This window comes from Carettochelys insculpta, chromosome 10 (genome assembly GCF_033958435.1).
Source record: "Carettochelys insculpta isolate YL-2023 chromosome 10, ASM3395843v1, whole genome shotgun sequence".
Classification (NCBI taxonomy): Eukaryota; Metazoa; Chordata; order Testudines; family Carettochelyidae; genus Carettochelys; species Carettochelys insculpta.
Window position 1 is genome coordinate 52,931,315 of NC_134146.1, and position 20,833 is coordinate 52,952,147.

At 55.1% G+C, this 20,833-nt stretch overlaps 1 protein-coding gene across 2 annotated transcripts in view; it reads right to left on the bottom strand.

Moving 5' to 3' along the window:
* Positions 1–1,131: 1,131 nt before the first annotated feature.
* XXYLT1 (xyloside xylosyltransferase 1) overlaps positions 1,132–20,833 on the bottom strand; it is a 72,034-nt gene continuing 52,332 nt past the window's right edge. For both annotated transcript variants that reach the window (XM_075004471.1, XM_075004472.1), the window contains exon 4: positions 1,132–2,470. In XM_075004471.1, the coding sequence (XP_074860572.1) occupies positions 2,074–2,470 (397 nt within the window). In that variant the 3' untranslated portion in view covers positions 1,132–2,073. The remainder of the gene's footprint in view (positions 2,471–20,833) is intronic.

A 20,833-nucleotide genomic window follows, 5' to 3' on the forward strand; every position in this document is an offset into this window, starting at 1 on the left:
GGTCTCTTCCAAACCTAATCTTCTGAGATTCAATAATGTGCCCAGACCGGAAGCATATTCAGATGACTCCAGGGTTAGCAAGGCACACAAGTCATGCTGGTCTCACAGCATGCACTTTTAACTGCTGAGCCTAACTCATATTCTGCTTTGTCCAGGTGCCTAGCAGAGCGTGCGTGCGGGTGATAAATCCCTGGGGAAATTTTGCCAAGGGGCTGTTTGCAGAGCAGGTGCATTCACGTGGGCCAGGTGAGGTTCTCAGTGTTCTGGGGAGCCAGGCAATGCGGCAGGAAGCTGTGAAGAGCTGAACCCAGGGCTGACATTGCCATGTGTATTTTCAGCGTACAACGCAGTGATTCCTGGTCTGATCTGGACTTCATTCTCTTGCTCAATGAAACAGGGACCCAACACTCGACATTACAGAACAGCCTTGGTGCTGGTCCTGTGGCCCTGGGTCAAATACAGCTCCTGCGAACTGGCTGTCCATGGGATGTGGGCAGTGCGAGAGCCCATGGAAACATGCACCTGTTTCTGCAGCCATCAGCTCTGTTCCATGAGGCCTGTTCCTGTGGCAGCAGAGATTGGGCAGCAGGTGGTGGGCTTGGGCACTGGTTAATGGCACCGGAGGAGTAAAGCCCATGTATTAATATCCCCATGCAGAGGGTGCTCAGTACCCCAGCAGCTGTCCCGGAGACAGACTGCTGTGTCTCGGCAGCACAGCTCCCTGGTCAGGACTGATCACTGAGCCAGAGGAACATAGGACAGACCAGATAGGACCTGCAGGGCTTGGGGCTGGGACATGCACAACAGTGGGAAAGGACTCTGGCAGCATGGGCTGGACTGCTGCAGGCGTAACATGGTCACAAATGGCTGGGTGCTCCAAGAAAGGAAAGTGGTCTAACGAGGCTCATTATCTCCACTATTATAATCAGCTGCGCACAGGGGGAAGAGTAAGTGCCATGACTACATTTTGTTACACACCTGACTGGAGGCTTGTCCAGCTCAAGCGTGATAATGGAACTAGGACAGCATTTATCCCACTCACCCTTCAGACATCTGCCAGCTACTTCCTAGTCACAGCGAGAAGAAAACACACGCACCAGCCCTGTTCACACAGCAGGGGCTGTACTGTGCTGTGGAAAAGGACACACCGTCTTCTGCACCTTTATTTGAGCACAAAAGGTTAAAGGAAGAGCTACTGAAAAGAACCTCCTTGTCTGCTCTGCGTGATGCTAAGAGAACAGCAGTAAAGCTTTTAGCACTGGGGAGCACCAAGGGAAGGCTTTAAAGCTCCTCTGGATTCAATTTTGGTCCAGGAGTAACATAGTCTTAACGCAGCTTTGTCGTTTCATCAGCACAGATCAGTCTGTAAAAGCCCCCATCTGGCTTTCATTCGACAGGAGGCCCGGCTGGAGCTGGTGTCCCCTGGGTCTGCATTAGACATAAAGAGGTCACTGTGCGATGGTCCCTTACGTAGGCCACAGTAAATAATGCAATGCTCACAAACACTGTCCCGTCTCACAGGCAGCGCTCCCCGTCAGCCGGGCACTTGTGCAGCCACTGGGGAGAGATTCCAGTGCCGGCCAGCTGACTGGCAGAGCGCCCAGCGCTGGGCTTTTGTTTCAACAGGTGATGCATGTTCACATGTCTCAGTGCAGACTTTGCTCCAGCCGTGTGGGGAATATTGCTCACAAGTGGCGCATTCAGGCTGTAGGGCTGGTGGTGCTGCGCTGCATTGACACTCTGCAGGCACAGGGGGGCTTTCAAGGCAGGCTCTCTACCCTGATGTGAACAGGAAACATATTACCCCGTCTTGCTGTGGCATGGTGAAGCAACATGCCTAGCCCGAACTCACACAGACAGTGAGTTGGCTGCAGAGTGGCAGGCAGCTTTCTCTAACCACTAGCCCACACTCTCTGAGGTGAGAGGCAGTGTAAAGTTCCTGGAGCAGCCGGGTAGAGGTGTGGGAGCCCTGCAGCCAACGGGATGGACACCCCCTTGTATGGGACTCTGGGGTGCCCGCTTCACTAGCTGCTGCCCCATCACTGAAAGGCAGCCCTGCCCCCAGCAGGCAGCCTAGTCCTCCGGGATGGGCGTGTTGCAGTTCCCGTGGTAGATTCTGACCTGGCCGTCACAGCGGAAGTACTGATCGAACACGTCGCTGTACCCGTGGTCCCTCCACCAGGTGCAGAGCTGCCGGTTCCAGGTGCAGTCCAGCACATGGAACAGCTCGGGATGCTCCATGCCAATCATGGTGAAGAAATCCTGGTCCCCCAGGTGGCCCTTGAAGTGGTACTTCTCTGTGAGCTGCCGCACCATGTCTGGCTCCAGCAACTGGTTGTAGAGCTGGGACTGGCGCATGGCTTCCAAGTTGAGCAGCATGACCCCGCTGTTAAAGCCGGGCAGCCCATCAGGCGGGGGTTCACCCACGTTGGTCTGGGGGTTCTCACGGCGGAACTGCCAGAATGTGTGCCTGAAGAAGGGAGAAAAGCACAGCATGCACAGGTTATGGACCATACAGCAGGTGAGCTTAGCACAAGCTCAGCAAGAAGCTACAACTCCACCCTCTACAATCACATGCTCTGCCCTTGGGAAACTCACTCCCCCTTGGTATTGCCACCTGCAGGCATGACACAAAACACCACAGCTGGCACATTGCTTGCAACCCACCCTTTGCTGGGCTCCATGGGCACAAGGAATACAAGCCTGAGCTCACACCTACCTCCAAAGGCTTTAGACTTTAAGGCCAGAAGGGACTCTGGGAATGCTGGGCTGGAACGGACCCTGAGAATTGATCAAGCTCAGCCCCTGGTACAGAGCAGAGCCAAGTAAAACTGGACCATCCCCGACAGGGTTTGTCCGGCCTGTTCTCAAACACCCCCAGTGCCAGGAGCCCAGAAACCCCCTTGGACGCCCTGCCAGAGCTCAGCCAGCCTGACATCTAACCAAAACCTCCCTGGCTGCTGAGCGATCCCATCACTCCTTGTCCTGCCTTCAGTGAACACGGAGACTGGGATGTTACGGCCATTTAGTCAGACCGTGAGGAGACAGGCCAGAAAGCCTCCCCCAGTAATCTCTCTGTCAAACCCATACACCTTGGCTAAGGCAGAGCAGGACTTTTGGGAAGACATGCTGTCTTTGTTCAAACCAGTGGGTGATGAGGAATCCACCCCTGCCCTGGGTCAGTCACGCCAACCATTAATTACCCTCACACCATTTAAAAACGTCCATCTTGTTTGTAGTTATAACGTATCTAGCCTCAACTTCCAACCAGGGATTACATTAAGCCCTGTGCCAACCAAGTACAGAGCCCTCTGCTATCAGAAATCACTTGTGTCAAGCACCTGGCCCTCTGCCACCCTGGGATGCTCTCACACACCCAGGTGTTTCCCAAGATGTGGGTCTCAATGCCCGGTGCCTAACTTGAGCCACCAAAGCTTAAGCATCCAAATTCACTAGGTGCGTTTGGACTCGGCAAATGTCTTTGTGCCACAGCATCCCCAGCTGTCAGCATAATGCCCCTCTGATGGGGGTGGCGTGGTGTGGCACAGGCTGATTAGGAATCTTGTGGCAGAAGACTGCTATAGTACAGAGATGCTCTCTGAGCAGAGTTGGGTGCACCTGACAAAAGCCCTAAGAGGAGAAGCTAAACCCATTCTGCTGCCAGCACTTTATTAAATCACTGTAGCGTTTGCCTGTGGGTCTGTGCAGTGGGGGCCGCCGAGATGACCCCAGAACAATAACAGCCAGTGCACCCAAACTCAATGCAAGTCGAAAAAGCAAGCAGGATGCTAGGGAATCACTAAAAAAAGAGGATAGAGAATAAGATGGAGAACATCTTATTGCCCTCGCATATAGCCACGGCAGCCCCACATCTCTAATGCTGCGTACAGATGCGCTCACTGCATCTCAAAAAAGAAATACTGGCATTAGAAAAGATTCAGAAAAGGGCAACTAAGGGGATTAGGGTTTGGAACGGGTCCCCTATGGAGAGAGATGAAAGCGGCTAGGACTTTTCAGCTTAGAAAAGAGGATACTAAGGGGGGACATGATAGAGGTATATAAAATTACGAGCGGTGTGGAGAAAGTGAACAAGGACAAACTATTTACTTGTTCCCATAATATCAGAACTAGAGGACACCAAATGAAATTAATAGGCAGCAGGTTTAAAACAAATAAAGGCAAATCTTCATACAGCGCACAGTCAAAATGTGGAACTCCTTGCCAGAGGCAGCTGTGAAGGGCAGAACTATGATACGGTTTAAAGAAGAGCTAGATAAGGTCATGGAGGTTAGGTCCGTCAATGGCTATTAGTCAGGATGGGTAAGCAATGGTGTCCCAGCCTCTGTCTGTCAGAAGCTGGAGATGGTTGGCAGGAGAGAGATCGTTACCTGATCAGTTCACTCCTTCTGGGGCACCTACCACTGTTGGCAGACAGGATACTGCACTAGATGGACCTTTGGTGTGACCCAGTGTGGCTGTTCTTAACTGCCCTGGGAAATTTTCACACTGTTAGGAGTTTTTATTTTGGAAGGTTGTCAAAATGTCTACACGTTTGTCAACTGAAAGCCACAGATAAGCCCTGTGGCTGGTCAAACCAAACCTCGGGTCTCAGGGTGACAAGGGCTCACTGTTGACAGGGGGAGGGGCTTGCTGAAAAAAAAAAAAAATCACACGTTTGACAAATGTTTGTCACATGGGGAAACTGGGCCACTTTCAGCAGCACCAGCAGTTATGGAGCAGGATCACGCTGGAGATACACAAAGAGAATGAGGTCTTATTCTCTGCAGAGGGTCAGATCATGGCAAATGGGGACCAAACACCTGTCTGTGCAAGAGTGCCTATGCAATTCCACATGCAAGGGGAGGTGACGGCTCCGCACACAAGCCAGCCTGGCCGGCCGGCGAATAACACACACACTTGTTTTATGACAGGATTATGAATGATGTAACTCTTCCTGCTCCCACTGATGGGCATGAAGGAAACATCACCATTGCTCACAGCCAAATCAGACAGCAGCTTTCCCACGTAACCACGGCCCTGGGCACCCGTCCTGCACGGCACAAGAGTGGGGCCACACCTACCTCAAGGTGCCAGGGCTAGATCTGTTCTCGCAGACACCCCTGCCTGCCTGCCGGGGGGCCACGTAGCCCTGCTCTGCTATCCAGCTGCAGGTGGCCACCGCGCTCACCGCCACCATCAGCAGTGACCGAAAAACTGGTTTCCCTCCCCTGCGCAGCCGAAATGCTGGCGCTGCCCTGGAGACGGCCCTTCGGAAGCTTCCCTTCCCCGGCGTGTGGTTGGTCTGTGCAGGGGATAGCAGCAGTGCCAGCGTGGGAGCGCTGCACAGGGCCTGGGCTGCCACCATGCTCAGCCTTGTGGGGCAGAGCTCAGGCCTGCTCAGCGGAAGGGGCCGCTCGGACAAACAGAAGGGATGAGGTTCTCTCTCCACCTGCGCTGTGGAATCGGCAAAATGCCACTTTAAAAGACGTCACCTCCAGTGAGCTGCTTTTGTTTTCCAAGAGCCTCTTCCCCCACGACTGAGAGCTCCCCTGCATTCACCCCGCCCAAGACTAATGATGTGCACACAGAACGGGCCCTGTGAGGTAGCACTGAAAGCAAAGAGCGCGCTGGCTGGTAGTACTGCGAGGGAATTAGTGGGGCACCACCACGTATGAAGTTGTGATTTCCCACATGACATTACAGCGCGCGTTCAAGCTGGGCAGCCCCTCTGTGGCACACGCTGTTAAACAGCCCGTTCTCAACACAGGAACATGGGCCCATGTTAGTGGCAAAAAGGGACCTCAAGACAGCAGAGGAAGAGGGGGCAGGAGACAGAACAATTTGCACTTCAGCAAACAAGCAGAGGAAGCATGGAGCCTCCTTCACCAGCAGATCCCAAGTAGCCTGCCTCACATCTTGAATTACCCTTTCCTTGGGGAGCAGCCTTCAGGGGAATCCACTTCCTGGTTCAACCAAGGGGCCAGAGGAGCCCAAATTCTCAATTTCACCAAAGGAGAAAAAGGCACCAGCTCCTGTGGGGTGTTGGGAGAGACCCAGCTGAGACAGGAGTCCACCACCAGTGTGGTGGCAGCACAGCCAGCTAAGCTTTGAACCAAACTTACCAGATTAAGTTTTAGATATATAGACGTTTCTCCCTTGTATTGCAGGAGCCATTTCTAACTTGCTCTCTTACCCCAGAACTCACTCAGAAGTTCAACCTTCCTTTATTAATGAACTTGTTTTATTTTTATTCTAAACCCACAGTGCATCGTTTGAACTGACTGGTTTGGTAACTCCTGTTATCGCAGCAAACTGTTGAATATTGACTCCTTAAAGGGGCAGCAAAGTGTAACACACCTGTTTGTTCCAGGGCAGGGCCGAACATTTCAGAACACAGAACATTTTGGGGAAATTCAGGGCTGGGGAGCGTGGTGTCATCTCAACAAGTGTAACTAAGGCTGGTGGAAGCCCATGGAAGACTGGTAGTGTGAGCAGGCTTCAGGGTCCAAAGCACTGGAGCCCAGGACACGGCATGATGGTTGCTGACAGGGGTATCCCAGGCAGAGCTGTTGTAGCCAGGCATCATGCTGTATCCCAGGTTATAGGGCAAGAGGGAACAACTCTTCCCTGACGTGTATCCAGAACGTGACAACCACCACGCTGCCCCGCCCTCTCTCTGTGGCATGCGGGGTTGGACACTAAGTCCTGTGTTTCACAGGTCTTTTCCATCTCTAATTTCTATTTGGTCCTCCAGCCAACCCTCTGCTGGAGCCAAGAGGAGGGGATGGGGAATTTGGGATGCTAGAGCATAAGGGCATGACAGAGGTTTATGAAATCACGGCTGGTGCAGAGAAAGCCAATGAAGAAGTGTTATTTACCACTTCACTTAACACAGGAACCAAAAGTCACCCAATGAAATCAACCTGCCATGGTTTACAACAAACAGAAGGGAGTGTTTTATCACACAATTCACAGTCACTTGGAAACTCCTTGCCAGGGGATGCTGTGAAGGCCAAAAGCATCTAACAGGATTCATAAAATAATCAGGTACGTTCCTGGAGGTCAGAGCCACCAATGGCTCTTAGCCAGGATGGGCAGGGATGCAACCCCACACTCCGTGGTCCCTAAGCCCCTGACGGGCAGATGCTTGGGAGGGGGTGACGGGCTGCATAGCATGATACTCACCCAGTGTGCTGGCAGACAAGGGTGCACTGACAGGCACCCCGGTGCTTGCAGAGCAATGCTGAGGGGCCCATCTATTGTGCTGGCATCAAGAAACACTCCTGCTTCACCTGGACTCAATGGGGAACTAAGGGTGTCCCAAGGTGCCCAGGCCTAAAACACCCTGTAGATTTAGGACTCCCCTCAGGAGGGTGTCAGGACCACGCTGACTGTAGGCTGCTCCACAGGGCAGCTCTACTGATCTGCTGCTCTGGGTCCCTGTATGCTGCTGTCAAAGGGTGCTTCAAGTCACACTGGATCTCAGATAAAAGGAGGCCACAAATATGGCCCAAAAGTAGCTGCTCATTCAGGACAACAGCACTTCACATGGAGAGGCTGATGCCCAGTGAGTGGGACAGGTGAGGACTCTCTCTGGAACAGGGAGCAGAGTTGCCGGTTAACACTCCCACAGCTAACGCACAGACCTTTCCTCTGACAGAGCACGAGAAATACCCAGCTTTGCTCTCACCAGGCCCTTCCCAGGAGTCCAGCGTGGGTCAAACATGGCACTTACACTTCACGGACACTGGGAGTCATTGCTTCTTGCCTCCCTTCCCAAACCCCGAGACACTGCCTGCAGGAGAGTGCGGGGTGTCAGCCCCCAGGGGACCACCAAGGGCTAGGAACTGACCTGAGACTGTCCCAGGCATCCCCAGGCACCCCTGGAAAGGCACCAGGAAGGGAACAATTGTGACTGCTGTTGGCTGGGGCTGACAGCCAGTGAACCTGGTGGTGACTGAAGATAGAGAAGTTACTCACCGTAGTAACGGTGGTTCTTCGAGATGTGTCCCCGTGGGTGCTCCACAATAGGTGACGGCTTGGCCGGCGCCGCAGATCGGATCTTCCAAGCAGTTTCTGCCGGACCGCGCATGCGCCGGCGCGCGCCGCTCCCTGGCGCGCTCCTGGCCATGTGCGCGATCCGGTCCCCGCCAGTTCCTCGACCAACCGCCTCGGGTGCCCCTGCAAAACACTAACAGAGATCCGAAGCGGGGAGGATGGGCGGGAAGTGGAGCACCCACGGGGACACATCTCGAAGAACCACCGTTACTATGGTGAGTAACTTCTCTTTCTTCTTCGAGTGTCCCCGTGGGTGCTCCACAATAGGTGACTACCCAGCAGTAACCCAAGATAGGTGGTGGGTAATCGGATTAAGTGCAGCTGGTCCCCGAGAGGACCGCTGCGGAGAGACGGGTATCCTCTTGGAATACCCTGTAAAGGGCGTAATGTTTGGCGAAGGTGTCGTAGGATGACCAGGTCGCCGCTCTGCAAATGTCTTTCAATGCAACGCCCTTGAAAAAGGCTGTTGATGCTGCCACCGCCCTGGTGGAATGAGCCCTGGGAGTGGCCGACAAAGGAGTCTTTTTGAGCTCGTAGCACATTTTTATGCAGGATACAATGTGCTTTGAAATTCTCTGCGATGAGAGACCTTCTCCTTTTGATTTGGGAGCGAGGGAGACCAGGAGTCTATCCGTTTTCCGGAAGGACTTGGTCCTGTCTACGTAGAAGGCTAGCGCCCTCCTCACGTCCAGGAGGTGTAGGCGCGCCTCTTCACTGGAGGTATGAGGCTTTGGATAAAACGAGGGTAGAACAATAGGTTCATTGATGTGAAACTCGGAAGAAACTTTGGGAACAAAGGCTGGATGCAGCCGTATGGTTACCGCCTCCTTGGAAAAGACAGTGCAGGGTGGCTTTGCCATGACTGCCACAAGCTCGCTCACCCGACGAGCCGATGTAATTGCAAGAAGAAAGGTCGTCTTTATCGTAAGGAGGCGAAGGGGAACCGTGGCCAAGGGCTCAAACGGTGGTCCCATGAGTGTGGTAAGCACCAGGTCCAAGCTCCACGAGGGTGGAATCGGTTTCCGAGGGGGGTAGAGGTTTACCAACCCTTTGAGGAACCTGGTAACCATAGGGTGGGCGAACACCGTGTGCCCCCCATCCTCATGTCTGAACGCCGAGATGGCGGCAAGGTGGACCTTTAACGAGGATAGCGAGAGTCCTGCTCTCTTGAGGTCCAGTAAATACTCTAGAATTGTAGGTATAGGCACCGAAAGGGGGGCCAGCTGCTTGGTAGAACACCAAGCCATGAAGCGAGTCCATTTTTGTTTGTAGATTTTCCTAGTGGAAGTCCTCCTGCTACTTTCTAGGACTTGCTGTACTTCCACTGTGCATGTGCTCTCTAGGGAGCTGAGCCATGGATTAGCCACGCTTGCAGTCGCAGGCTTTCGGGGTGCGGATGCACTATGGACCCTTGGGCTTGCGTGAGCAGATCCGGCGCCACCGGAAGAGGCATCGGTGGGCAGTCCGACATGCGCAGGAGTAGGGGGAACCATTGTTGGCGATCCCACGTTGGGACTATCAGGATCATCCGAGCCTTTTCTCTCCTGGCTTTTTGCAGAACCTTGTGGATCAGCACTGCGGGGGGAAACGCGCAAAGCAGGGGGCCCCCCCCACGGGATCGCGAACGCGTCCCCCAGGGACCCCCGGCCCAGCCCTGCTCTGGAGGAGAATCATGGGCACTGTTTGTTGTGCTGAGTGGCAAACAGATCTATTTGGGGAAACCCCCATGCGTGGAAAATCGGCCGTAGTAGATCGGGATGGATCTGCCACTCGTGGGTGAGCGCAAAACGCCTGCTCAACTGGTCTGCCTTCACGTTGTGCGCGCCCGGCAAGTATGAGGCTCTCAGGATTATATCGTGGGCGATGCACCAGTTCCATAGGCGGATTGCTTCCGCGCATAAGGTATGGGATCGAGCTCCTCCTTGCCTGTTTATGTAAAACATGGTGGAGGTATTGTCCGTACTGATCCCGACGGCTTTGCCTCGTATAAGGTCTCGAAAGTGTTTGCAGGTGTTGAACACTGCTCTGAGCTCCAGTACATTGATATGTGGAGACTGTTCCGTGGGTGACCACAGTCCTTGAGCCACCTCTTCGCCCATGTGCGCTCCCCACCCTATGAGGGAGGCATCCGTAGTGAGGAAAACCGATATTTGCGGCTGATGGAAGGGTACCCCTGTTAGCAAGTTCCCGGGGTTTACCCACCATTGCAGGGATTCGCGCACCCCAGGTGAGGGCGACACCACCCTGTGAACGGTGTGTACTGCCGGCTTCTATACACTTGCCAGCCAGTGTTGCATGCTGCGCATGTGCAACCTGGCGTTCTGTACCACAAACGTCGCCGCTGCCATGTGGCCCAGCAGCTGCAAGCACGTCAAGACCGGCACTGTAGGGCTGAAGGTGATGACCTGCACGAGGGAACCGATGGCTCGAAAGCGAGCCTCTGGTAGGTATACTCTCGCCGAGACCGAGTTTATGCGAGCCCCTATGAACTCTATGTCCTGTGAGGGGTCTATCTTTGATTTTGCCAGATTGATAACCAGGCCAAGTGAGGAGAACGTGTTTGCTGTGACGCGTATCATGCGGAGGACCTCCCTTTTCGAGGTCCCTTTGAGCAGGCAGTCGTCCAGATACGGGAAGATAAACACCCCGTCTGTGCAGGTAGGCTGACACCACTGCCAAGGTCTTGGTGAAGACTCTGGGGGCCGAGGAAAGGCCAAACGGTAGGACCTTGTATTGGAAGTGTTCGTTGCCCACCATGAACCGGAGAAAACGCCGGTGAGCCGGATGGATGGTTATGTGGAAGTACGCGTCTTGTAGATCGAGGGCTGCGAACCAGTCTCCATCGTCCAGTGCTGTAAGGATGGAGGCAATCGTGATCATCCGAAAACGTTGCTTGCATAGATACCTGTTGAGGCCACGAAGGTCTAAGATGGGCCTCCAGCCTCCTGTCTTTTTCTCCGTCAGGAAATACCGAGAGTAGAACCCTTTCCCTTGCAGTTGCTCCGGCACCTTCTCCACCGCCCCTAAGAACTCGAGGTGGGCCACCTCCTGCCTGAGCCTGGCTACATGGGAGGCCTCCTGAGGGTGGGGCTTGGGCGGGGGTCGCGGCGGCGGGAGCGACTGGAAGGGGATGGCGTACCCCGTGGCTATGATCTCCAGCACCCATTTGTCTGTGGTGATCCTTTGCCACTGGTCGTAGAATGGTCGGAGGCGATGGTGAAAAAGCCGTTTCGGATGATCTTGTGCAATGGTGGTGATGGCGCAGCCCTGGATCTGTATGTCAAACTTGTGGCCTTTGGCCCCGCCCCGAGGACGGACGGCCCTGTTGTGAGCGTCGCCTGGGGGTTCTGTACTGCTGGTGCTGCTGATGCCGCCCTTGCTTGTAACCCCTGTGATACTGGGGGCGCTGTTGCTGGTACTGGTACCGCCTTTGCTGTGGGTAGTACCTTTTCTTTGAGTATGGAGGGGTGTAAATCCCCAGGGTCCTGAGTGTGGCTCTTGAATCTTTACTGGAATGAAGGACCGAGTCAGTTGATTCAGCAAACAGCTTCTGCAAGTCGAAGGGAAGGTCGACTATCTTCGCTTGCAGATCTCTCGGTATACCCGAGGTCTGGAGCCAGGACTCCCGTCGCATCACCACTGCAGTTGCTGTGGAACGTGCTGCCGTGTCCGCAACATCCAAAGCAATCTGAACTTCCATCCTCGCAGCCGCGTAGCCCTCTTGCACTATGGCCTTGAGGACCGGCTTTTTGTCCTCTGGAAGCGAGTCCATGAGGGAGGTTAACCTAGTGTAGTTGTCGAAATTGTGGTTCGCTAGATGCGCTGCGTAATTTGCCATGCGCAACGTTAAGGTGGAGGAGGAGTAGACTTTTCTGCCGAACAGCTCTAGTTTCTTGGCATCTCTGTCCGTTCCCCCTGTTTTAAATTGAGATATTTTTAGTCTTTGTTGCGAGGACTCCACCACCAAGGAGTTTGGCTGGGGGTGGCTAAACAAGAACTCCATGCCCTTCGCCGGCACGAAGTATTTCTTCTCCGCTCTCTTTTGAACAGGCGGAATAGTTGCAGGGGTCTGCCATATGGTAGTGGCGGACTCCAAGATCGCTTCATCAAGCGGTATTGCTACTCTGGAGGAGGCCGGGGAGCTCAAATTTTTAAGGAGCTTATGATGTTTCTCTTGCACTTGTGCTGTCTGGATGCCTTGCGTGAAAGCTACCCTCTTAAACAGCTCCTGAAACTGTTTGAGATCGTCCTTAGGATGGACGTCCCCTAAGGCCGTGGCCTCATCCGGGGAGGAAAACGAGGAACCGCTGGGGTACATTTCTTTGGACCCTTCCGGTTCTTGATGGTGATGGTGCGCCCTCTCGCTGGAGGTATGCGAGGGAAAATCTCGTGGGTCTACGGCCAGTCCCCCCTGGGACGTTTGAGTCTCTGTCCCCGATCGCGATTGCCCTCGGGGGTACGAGGTAGTATGTGGGGATCTTTCCCTGGTAGATTGCCGATGGTGTCCATGCCCCACGTGGTAGGGACGACCATGGCAGTATAGGCACTGTTCCTGGGAAGGTGACCTTGACCATTCCCTTTGCACGTACCCCCTGTGTCTGGGAGAGGGGGATCGTCGAGACACTGGAGAGAGCGATTTTGCATAATAGTCCAGCGTTTCAAAACCCAGGAAGGGTGAGGGTGGTGCCAGCCATGGGGAGGCTGATTGCAGGAAAGGAGAAGGGGGCTCCGGGTAGGCTAGGGGGGACCCCTGCCTTCTGGTTGGAGTCTGCAACATGAGCGGAGGGCTGTGAGAAAAGAGCTCCACAGCCCTGTCTGGAGAGGGGCTGCAGTGCCTCCTCTTGTGTGCAGCCTTTCCCCTCCCTAAGGGAGGTAACTCCGCCCCCTGATGGGCGGGGGATCCCGGCCCCGTCCGCACCGTGCTCGGCACGCTCGAAGGCGGTGCCGCACGTGCGGAGTGCTTCTGTGCCTGCAGGCTACGTGCCTGCGCGCTCTGCACCACCGGTTCCCCGGGGGTTGGTGCCGCTGCCTGCGGTGCTGCCGGTACCGGCGCTTGCTTAGCCGCCGCCCTACCTGCGGTGCGGGGCGGCTGGCTGATCATCGGAGGCTGAGCCGCTTCCACGTGGCTCTCCGTGCCGCCGCCGATCAGCTGTTGCTGCGGCTGGGGGCTGCTTGCTCCTCCCGTCCCGCTCACCGTTGCTGCCGGCAGGGATCGGGTTGGAGAAACTCTGCTCCGTTTTTGCGCTGATGGAGCGAGGGAGGCAGCTTTTCTTCTAAGGGCCCCGGAGGGTCCCTCCTGCTGCGGCCGCTCCGGCACGTCTGGCTGGAGGGCCTTGTCAAGAAGCAGCAGTTTAATCCTCATCTCCCTGTCTCTCTGTGCTCTTGTTGTTAATTTTGCACAGAAGGCGCATTTTTGTGCCACATGGGACTCCCCCAGGCACCTTATGCAGAGACTGTGCCCATCGGACACTGGCATCGCCTCTCGGCAGGACTCACATTTTTTAAAGCCTGAGGAGGACATTGTTGGTGAGTCTTTGAGTTTGTTTATGGGTACTTAGCACCCTCTTTGTGCTGTTTCCCCGTCCGATGGCCTGCCTCAGCAGGAGGGCTGATGGCCCTAGCTCCCGGCCTCCGGCGCTTGTTACTGGGACTGGCTTGAGCTGTCCCCCCGTAGCTTGTTTTTTTTTTTTTTTTTTTTCCCCACAAAATAACAACCGGCTACTTATGGTAGCCTAAATAACTGAAAACTTTAAAGAGAAAACAATTAAAGTCGTTGAATACGCTATGTGGCTTTAGCCTAGTCGGATTCCGTCTGCAGCCGACGGCGGTTGAGAGGAACTGGCGGGGACCGGATCGCGCACATGGCCAGGAGCGCGCCAGGGAGCGGCGCGCGCCGGCGCATGCGCGGTCCGGCAGAAACTGCTTGGAAGATCCGATCTGCGGCGCCGGCCAAGCCATCACCTATTGTGGAGCACCCACGGGGACACTCGAAGAAGAACTGCCATGATTCAGCTTCCTCCAGGACTAATCACACGGAGAAGAGGGCAATGGGCTGGACCAACCCAAGCTGTTGATCAGGTATGAACAGCAGTGTGAGGAAGGGAGGCTGCGCTGAATAATGACCGTAGCCCAACCTGGTGTAGAAAGGTGCTGGGACATTGACAAGATTCCCTAGCACTGAAGAGAAAGTCTGGGCAGCCTACAGGGAAAGAATCTATTAGAAATGTGTTGACTGAAGGTGCCTGAAATTCACCTACAGCACGTAAGCGTCACAACATACTCTAGCTGGCTGTGTGGTGTGTTGTAAAGCTCGCTTCACACAGCCAAAAAAGTATTAGTGCACAAAACTGTCAGGCAATTGGAGCAGTACAAACGCATTCCTGCAATTCAGTTCAGACACTACCCAGGCCTGGACATTCGACCTGCTGCAAGCTTGGGTGCATGCCCCATTGGAGCAAAGGTATATCCAGCTCTCTTATGGCCAGATGTCGGGCCTCATGCAGCAGCTCCACAATGCTGCACTGCACCGGGTCAGGTCAGCGTGTGGATGAAAACTCAAAGCGAAATCCCAAGAGTGGGGCTGGTGCTTCGGTCAGGGAGGGGCAGAGGGTGTTAATGCAGCTTCAAGTTAGCAGTGCTGTCCTGCTGAGCAGACAGCCTTGGGATGCAATGTCAGACTGAGGGGCTGGTGCTGGGCTTCCTAGCCGTAAGAGGGCCCCTCTGCCCCATCCCAACGGGCTGAGCCCACACCCACAGCTGAGCCATTGGACAATTTAGGGGTTCAATGACACCTCTGGGGGTATGTGGCTAAAGCAACAGGTGTGTGCTCTGCCTGAGCCCTGGGAGCTCTGGATTTCTGCCCTATTCATCAAAGCGTGTGAAGTCTGATCAGAGAGCTGACCCCTCGGAGCCGCGCACTGCCGGCAGTACGCCCTAGCCCGGCTCTCCTCCCCGTGCGCCGGAGGCTATGAGAGAAGACCCAGACTCCACAGAAGAGGCTGGAGACTAACACCACGTGGGCATCCTTCAGGGCCATGCTCCATCCAACGAGTGAAGCCCAGTGAAACCAGGATCCTTTCCCAGAGGGCCTTGCCAGCTTGGCCCACCCCACCAGCTGAGAGCTGTTCCCTGTGTCCCTTCCCCAGCTTGCTCAAAAGCACACGCTATCAACTGCTAATTGGAGATTAGGGTCATTTGGCATTTCAGCTGGAGCTGGCCCCCAGCCGCCAAAGCTCTCCAGCCAGTCTGGCTGACAGTTCCGGGCTGCCAGCCAAGGGAACGCAGCAGCAGCTTGTGTGTGAGCTGCAGGAAGCTCGAGGGTGGGACTCTTTCCCCGCCCTTGGATCACTGCTCTGGTTAAGGGAACAGATCAGACTGCCCAAGGACCATTGTAAGGAACACGAGCCCCATCCACTGCACCCCCTGACAACCCTGGCAGCAGCACCTCCAACCTCTGCCTCCTTGGACTGTCGCTCTTCAGCTCCAGGCCCTGCCTGACACATGCTCCCTGCTAGATCACTATGCCACAAGCGCTGTACATTACTCCATCCCAGCAGGAACCCCGTCCACAGCTGACCGCCCCTGCGCCCGCACAGACGACGCCCCCGACAAGCGGCAAGTGCTGGCACAATGCCACTCCTGAGAGAGGGGCCTTGCTGCCGTTAGCAGCAGCATCCATGGCGGCAGGTGCACAAGGGTTACCATGCATCTTGGCACACTGCACATACGACAGGTACCCAAGAACCTCCTGGAGTCCAGAAAGGGGGAGATACCTCCTGTCCCCAAAGCAATCCCACCTCTTGTGAGCCGCCAGCGAGGCTCTGAGCGCCAGGCAGGGCAGCAGGGGGTCAGCGCTCCCTCTGGTGACAGCAGCAGTGCAAGGGTCAGTGACGGGGTGTGTGTGTATTGAGGGGGTGACAAAGAATGCGCGCGTCACAGACTGTGGGGATGCGTGAAACAGCCAAGTTTCGTGTGTGTGGTGCGCACACCCCACACGTGCTGGGTAAGTTTCTGAGAAACCCCACGCACTGTCTAAAAACTCCCTGCTGTGCCCCGGAGCTTCGCTTTCTGCCCTCCCTGCTCTGCAGAGATAGGTGCGTGGGCAGGAGGGGCTGGAGAGGGTGCGTGATACAAAGAGCGGGGTTGTGAATACACGTGTGTGAAACAGTGCACTAGTGGTCTCTAAGAAAGGCAGCAGTCACCCACTGATCAGACTGCGCCAGCTTGGAGTTCTCCTGCGCCAGGCTGCATCCCCCGCTCCATGAAGAGGGGGGGACAGGTGCAAAGGGACACCCTGCCATCAGTCTTCGCCTGCCCCCCATACAGCTAGCAGGAGGGAGTAAGGTGCGCGAGGGGGAACTGAACACATGCTGCAGGTGGGGCACTCTGCTAATTGGCTGGGCAGCCAGACGTGCGTGCAGCTTACAGGGAACACAGGTGTGGGCTGGTAACAGGCATCCGTACAGATTTGTACTGCTATTATCAGTGGTGCCAGAGCACAGGCCAAAATCACACCAGGGCAACTGTACTGAAGTCAACGGAGAAGATGTAAAACCCAGCACCCTGCTAGAAATACTGAGAGCCACAGCCCTTCTGCAGCTCAGCTGGTGGGGGCCCCGGGCTGGTGCTGAGCATTCAGCACCATTTTGTGAGCAGCATTACAGCTCTGCCGACCAGATCTCCAGGACAGCTGCATGCGTGACAGCCCACTGGAATCCCCACAGCAGCTATTTCGATCGGGCTGCATGTGCCTGCATACGCACACCTGGACTTGCACTAACTTAAAAGCAAACAGAGCTGAGCTGCAGAACACACAGCCGCCGGGCGAAGCGCGCTCCTTCAGGCTCTGGGGCACTCAGCCAAGGCTGCGGGGCTGGCGAGGGAGAGACACACACCTCCAACAGCTGGAGAACTGGCAAAGGTGCTGAGCTGAGCTCTCCCACGCTGCTCTGGCTCCTCTCCTTGGACTGTGCACCCACCGTAAGTAACCCCCTGCTCCCTCCCACGCAGCATCTTCCCTTTGTCACAGGAGGGCTGGTTTCCAGGACTGGTCCCTGGGTAGCCCCCCCACCCCCTTGCTCTGTGCAGGGGATGAGCGAGGCCCAGGCTGTAAACATTCCTAATTAGCCAGGGTGCAAACCGCCCAGCCTGCACCCCAGCAGCAGCGCCCGCCAGGAGCCCTAGGAGAACACACCAAGAGCTGTCACACACCTGCTTACTCCCAGCACACGCAGGCAGTGGAGAAGCGCGGTGTACCCAGCCACGCACTGCACCCTGCTGTCCCGGGGCACTCCCACTCCGGGGTGGGGGGGCTGCAAGCCCCGATATCAAGCAGAAACCAGCCACCCCGGCACCCTTCCGTGGGAAGTGCGACACGCTGGGGAAAGATACAAATCACTCCCCATCCGCACCTAAAGGGTGAGGGGCTGCACCGTAACAGCCACTTCACTAGCACCCCTGCCGGCCCCCGGCGCTCCAGCAGCTCTCCCACCTGCTCGCGTGTGCAGGCCACTCCGCTGCCCCTGCCTGCCCCGTACACGAGTGGTCCAATGCCCAGGCGCACAGCAGAGCTGACCTCAGGCAGCAACATGGCAAAGCAACAGCACAATCTTGTCCCTGCAGCTAATTAGCATGAGGAGTGAGAAGCACTGAACGGGACCGAGCAATGACCGCCCAGATCCCCACCCTCGCAGAGGTGGGCGGGGGCAGCCCCAGAGAGAGGAGATGATGATGTCCTGAACTGCTGAGAAAAGCAGAGACCTTCGTGCCTGTGTGTTCAACCTGGCCTGTGGCTCTAGGCTGTGACTGGGAACGTACAAGATCCGGCCAGGCCTCGCACCCTCACAACCCAACCCAACCCGGCAAAGCGTCTGCGTGCAGGATCACAGCCCCCGTCTAAAACAGCAGCTCGACTTGCCCAAGCTCTGGCGCACACCCACCCATCCTCTGGAGCTCTCAGCCGGGGGAAGTTTCAGCGTGTACCACCTGGGATCTCCAAAACGGGTCACTGCAATTTTGCCAGAACTGATGGACTCAAACACAGAACATCCTGGCCAGCAGCTCAGACGTGTCCAGGAAGCAATGCCTTGTGGAGAACAGCCCTGGTGCCGGCCACCAGGCACACTTATCACAACCCCAGACCAAGTGTGCATGAGAAGACGTGCACAGCCTGGGCAGGGGGTACATGCAGCTGTGGATTACAAAACAGTCCTAATCCAGGGCCATTGTCAATCAGGAGCTTACAGTCCATCTCCTGCTGCTCTCTGCCAATCAGAGCAGCTCCTGCCAGTTCCCAAAAGCACCGGCTGTTTGTAATTCTGGCTGTCAGTTCTCAGGAGCAAGTGCCCAACAATTCCCAGGCTCCGTTCTGCCCGGCCCACAGAACAGCCACACTGATGGCAAACTGAGCTGCAGCCTTGTGGTAGCTGCTCTCCCTGTCTCTCTCAGGCATGCAGTGAGCTCGTGCAGCCTGTCACGAACCGCCACCCACTCCTGGCAGTGCTCCACAGGAGAAACGGTTGGGAAGTGGGGCTGGCCGCACTCAGACAGGTCGCGGGAGCCGCAGCTGCAGAGGGTCTGTGGCCAGTGCCTGGTGAGAATGCACAACACTGAATACTCCCCGGCAGTGGCACTACCCTGGCCAAACAGTCTGCCAGAGCCCCAGGGGGTTCGCCAGCCCCAAGGTGCACCCTTGAACTGGCTCTGAAGCAATGCCAGAGGAGCCACAATAGCGTGGGTCCCCCGGTCTGCCTCCTGCACAGTCAGAGGGCCCAGCGAAGCGCACACCCCTTACTCCAGCTGCACACTGAATTCAGAGCTGCCAGCTCTCAGGGTTCACACCTGACTGGGGTGAGGGCAGATTTGCCTGTGAAAGGAGCAAGTCACAGAGTGAAATCGGGGCAGGATAAAGGGCAGGAAAGGAAAGGTAGGAACAAGCAGTCAGGTTTCAGAACAGACGGAGGTAAACGGAAGTGTCCTCCGTGGCTCAGTGCAGGGACCAGGGTAGCACCACGGCTTGTTTCAGTCCGGCAGGGTCCCTTTGCTGCTGTGCATTCCCAGCGGACGCTCCTCCACTGCCGTTCAACACAGTCACCAACCAGCTGGAAAAAGGAGCAAACGGTGAGGGGGAAAATGTGCAGCCGATACAAAACTGCTCCAGACAGTTAAGTCCCACACAGACTGAGGAGTTACAAAGGGATCTCGCTGCACTCGGTGACTGGGCAACAAAATGGCAGGTGGGAAATCAATCTTGGCACATGCAAAGTAATCCCCACAGGAAAACACAATCCCTCCTATACCCACAAAATGACGGGGTTTAAATTACTTGTTGCCATTCAAGGAAAAGATCTCTGAAAACAGCCACTGCATGTGCAGTACCAGTTAAAGTGACTAGACTGGTAGGAACCATTAGGAAAGGGATAGAAAAGAGAACGGACATAAAATCTTTAAAAAAAAAAAAAGGGGGGAAGAAGGCAAATCCAGGGAACTCTAGACCTGTCAGTCCCACCTCAGTCCCCAGAAAAACCATGGAGGGGATCACCAAAGCCTCCGTTTTGAAGTACTTGGAAGAGGGCAAAGTGATCAGGATTCACCAAGGGCAAATCATCCCTGACCAATCTGATTGCCTTGACAGGCTCTGTGGATACAGGGAAGGTGGTAGACATGATATACCTTGATGTTAGCAAAGCCTTTGATATGGTCTCCCCCAGTATTCTTGCCAGCAAGTTACAATGGTATGAACTGGACAAACGGACTGTCAGGTGAGTAGAAAGCTGGCTAGATCATTTGGCTCAACAGACAGTGGTCAATGAATCATTGCCTAGTTGACTGTTGGTATCAGAGTGCCCCAACGGCTGGTTCTGGGGCTAGCTTTGCTCAACATCTTTATTAACGAACTGCACGAGATAATGAATTACACCCTCAGCAAATTCACATGACTCTAAGCTAGGGAGAGAGGTAGCTATGTTGGAGGGTAGAGAGAGTTTCCAGAGTGACTTGGACAAATTGGAGGATTGGACCAAAAGAAATCTGAGGGGGCTCAACACAGACAAGTGCGGAGTCCTGCACCTCGGACGGAAAAATCCCAAGCACTGTTATAGTCTGAGGACTGACTGGCTACGTGGCAGTGCAGCAGAAAAGGACCTGGGGATTACAGTGGATGAGAAGCTGGATGTGAGCCAACAGTATACTCTGGTAGCCAAAAAGGCTAACGGCATCTTGGGGTGCATTAGTAGGAGCACTGCCAGCAGAACTCGGGTAGTGATTACTCCCCTTTATTCAGCACTGGAATGAAGCTGCATCTAAAATACCGTGTCCAGTTTAGAAAGCACGTAGATGCATTGGAGAGCGTTCAGGAGAGGGGAATGAAAATGATGAGGGGGCTGGAGCACATGACTTATGAGGAGAGGCTGAGGGATTTGGGCCTTTGGGCTTATTTAGTGTAGAGCAGAGAAGAGCGAGGGGCGATTTGATAGCAGCCTTCAACTTCCTGAAGAAAGGTTCCAAAGAGGATGGAGAGAGGCTGTTCTCAGTAGTGAGGAATGACAGAACAAGGAGCAATGGGCTCAAGCTGTGGTGGAGGTGGTCTAGGTTGGATATTACGAGAAACACTTTTACCAGGAGGTGGTGAAGCACTGGAATGTGTTACCTAGAGAGGTGGTGGAATTCCAACCCCAGAGGTTTTTAAATCCAGGCTTGACAAAGCCCTGGCTGGGATGATTTAGTTGGGATTGGCCCTGCTTCGAGCAGGGGACTGGACTTGATGACCTCGAGTTCT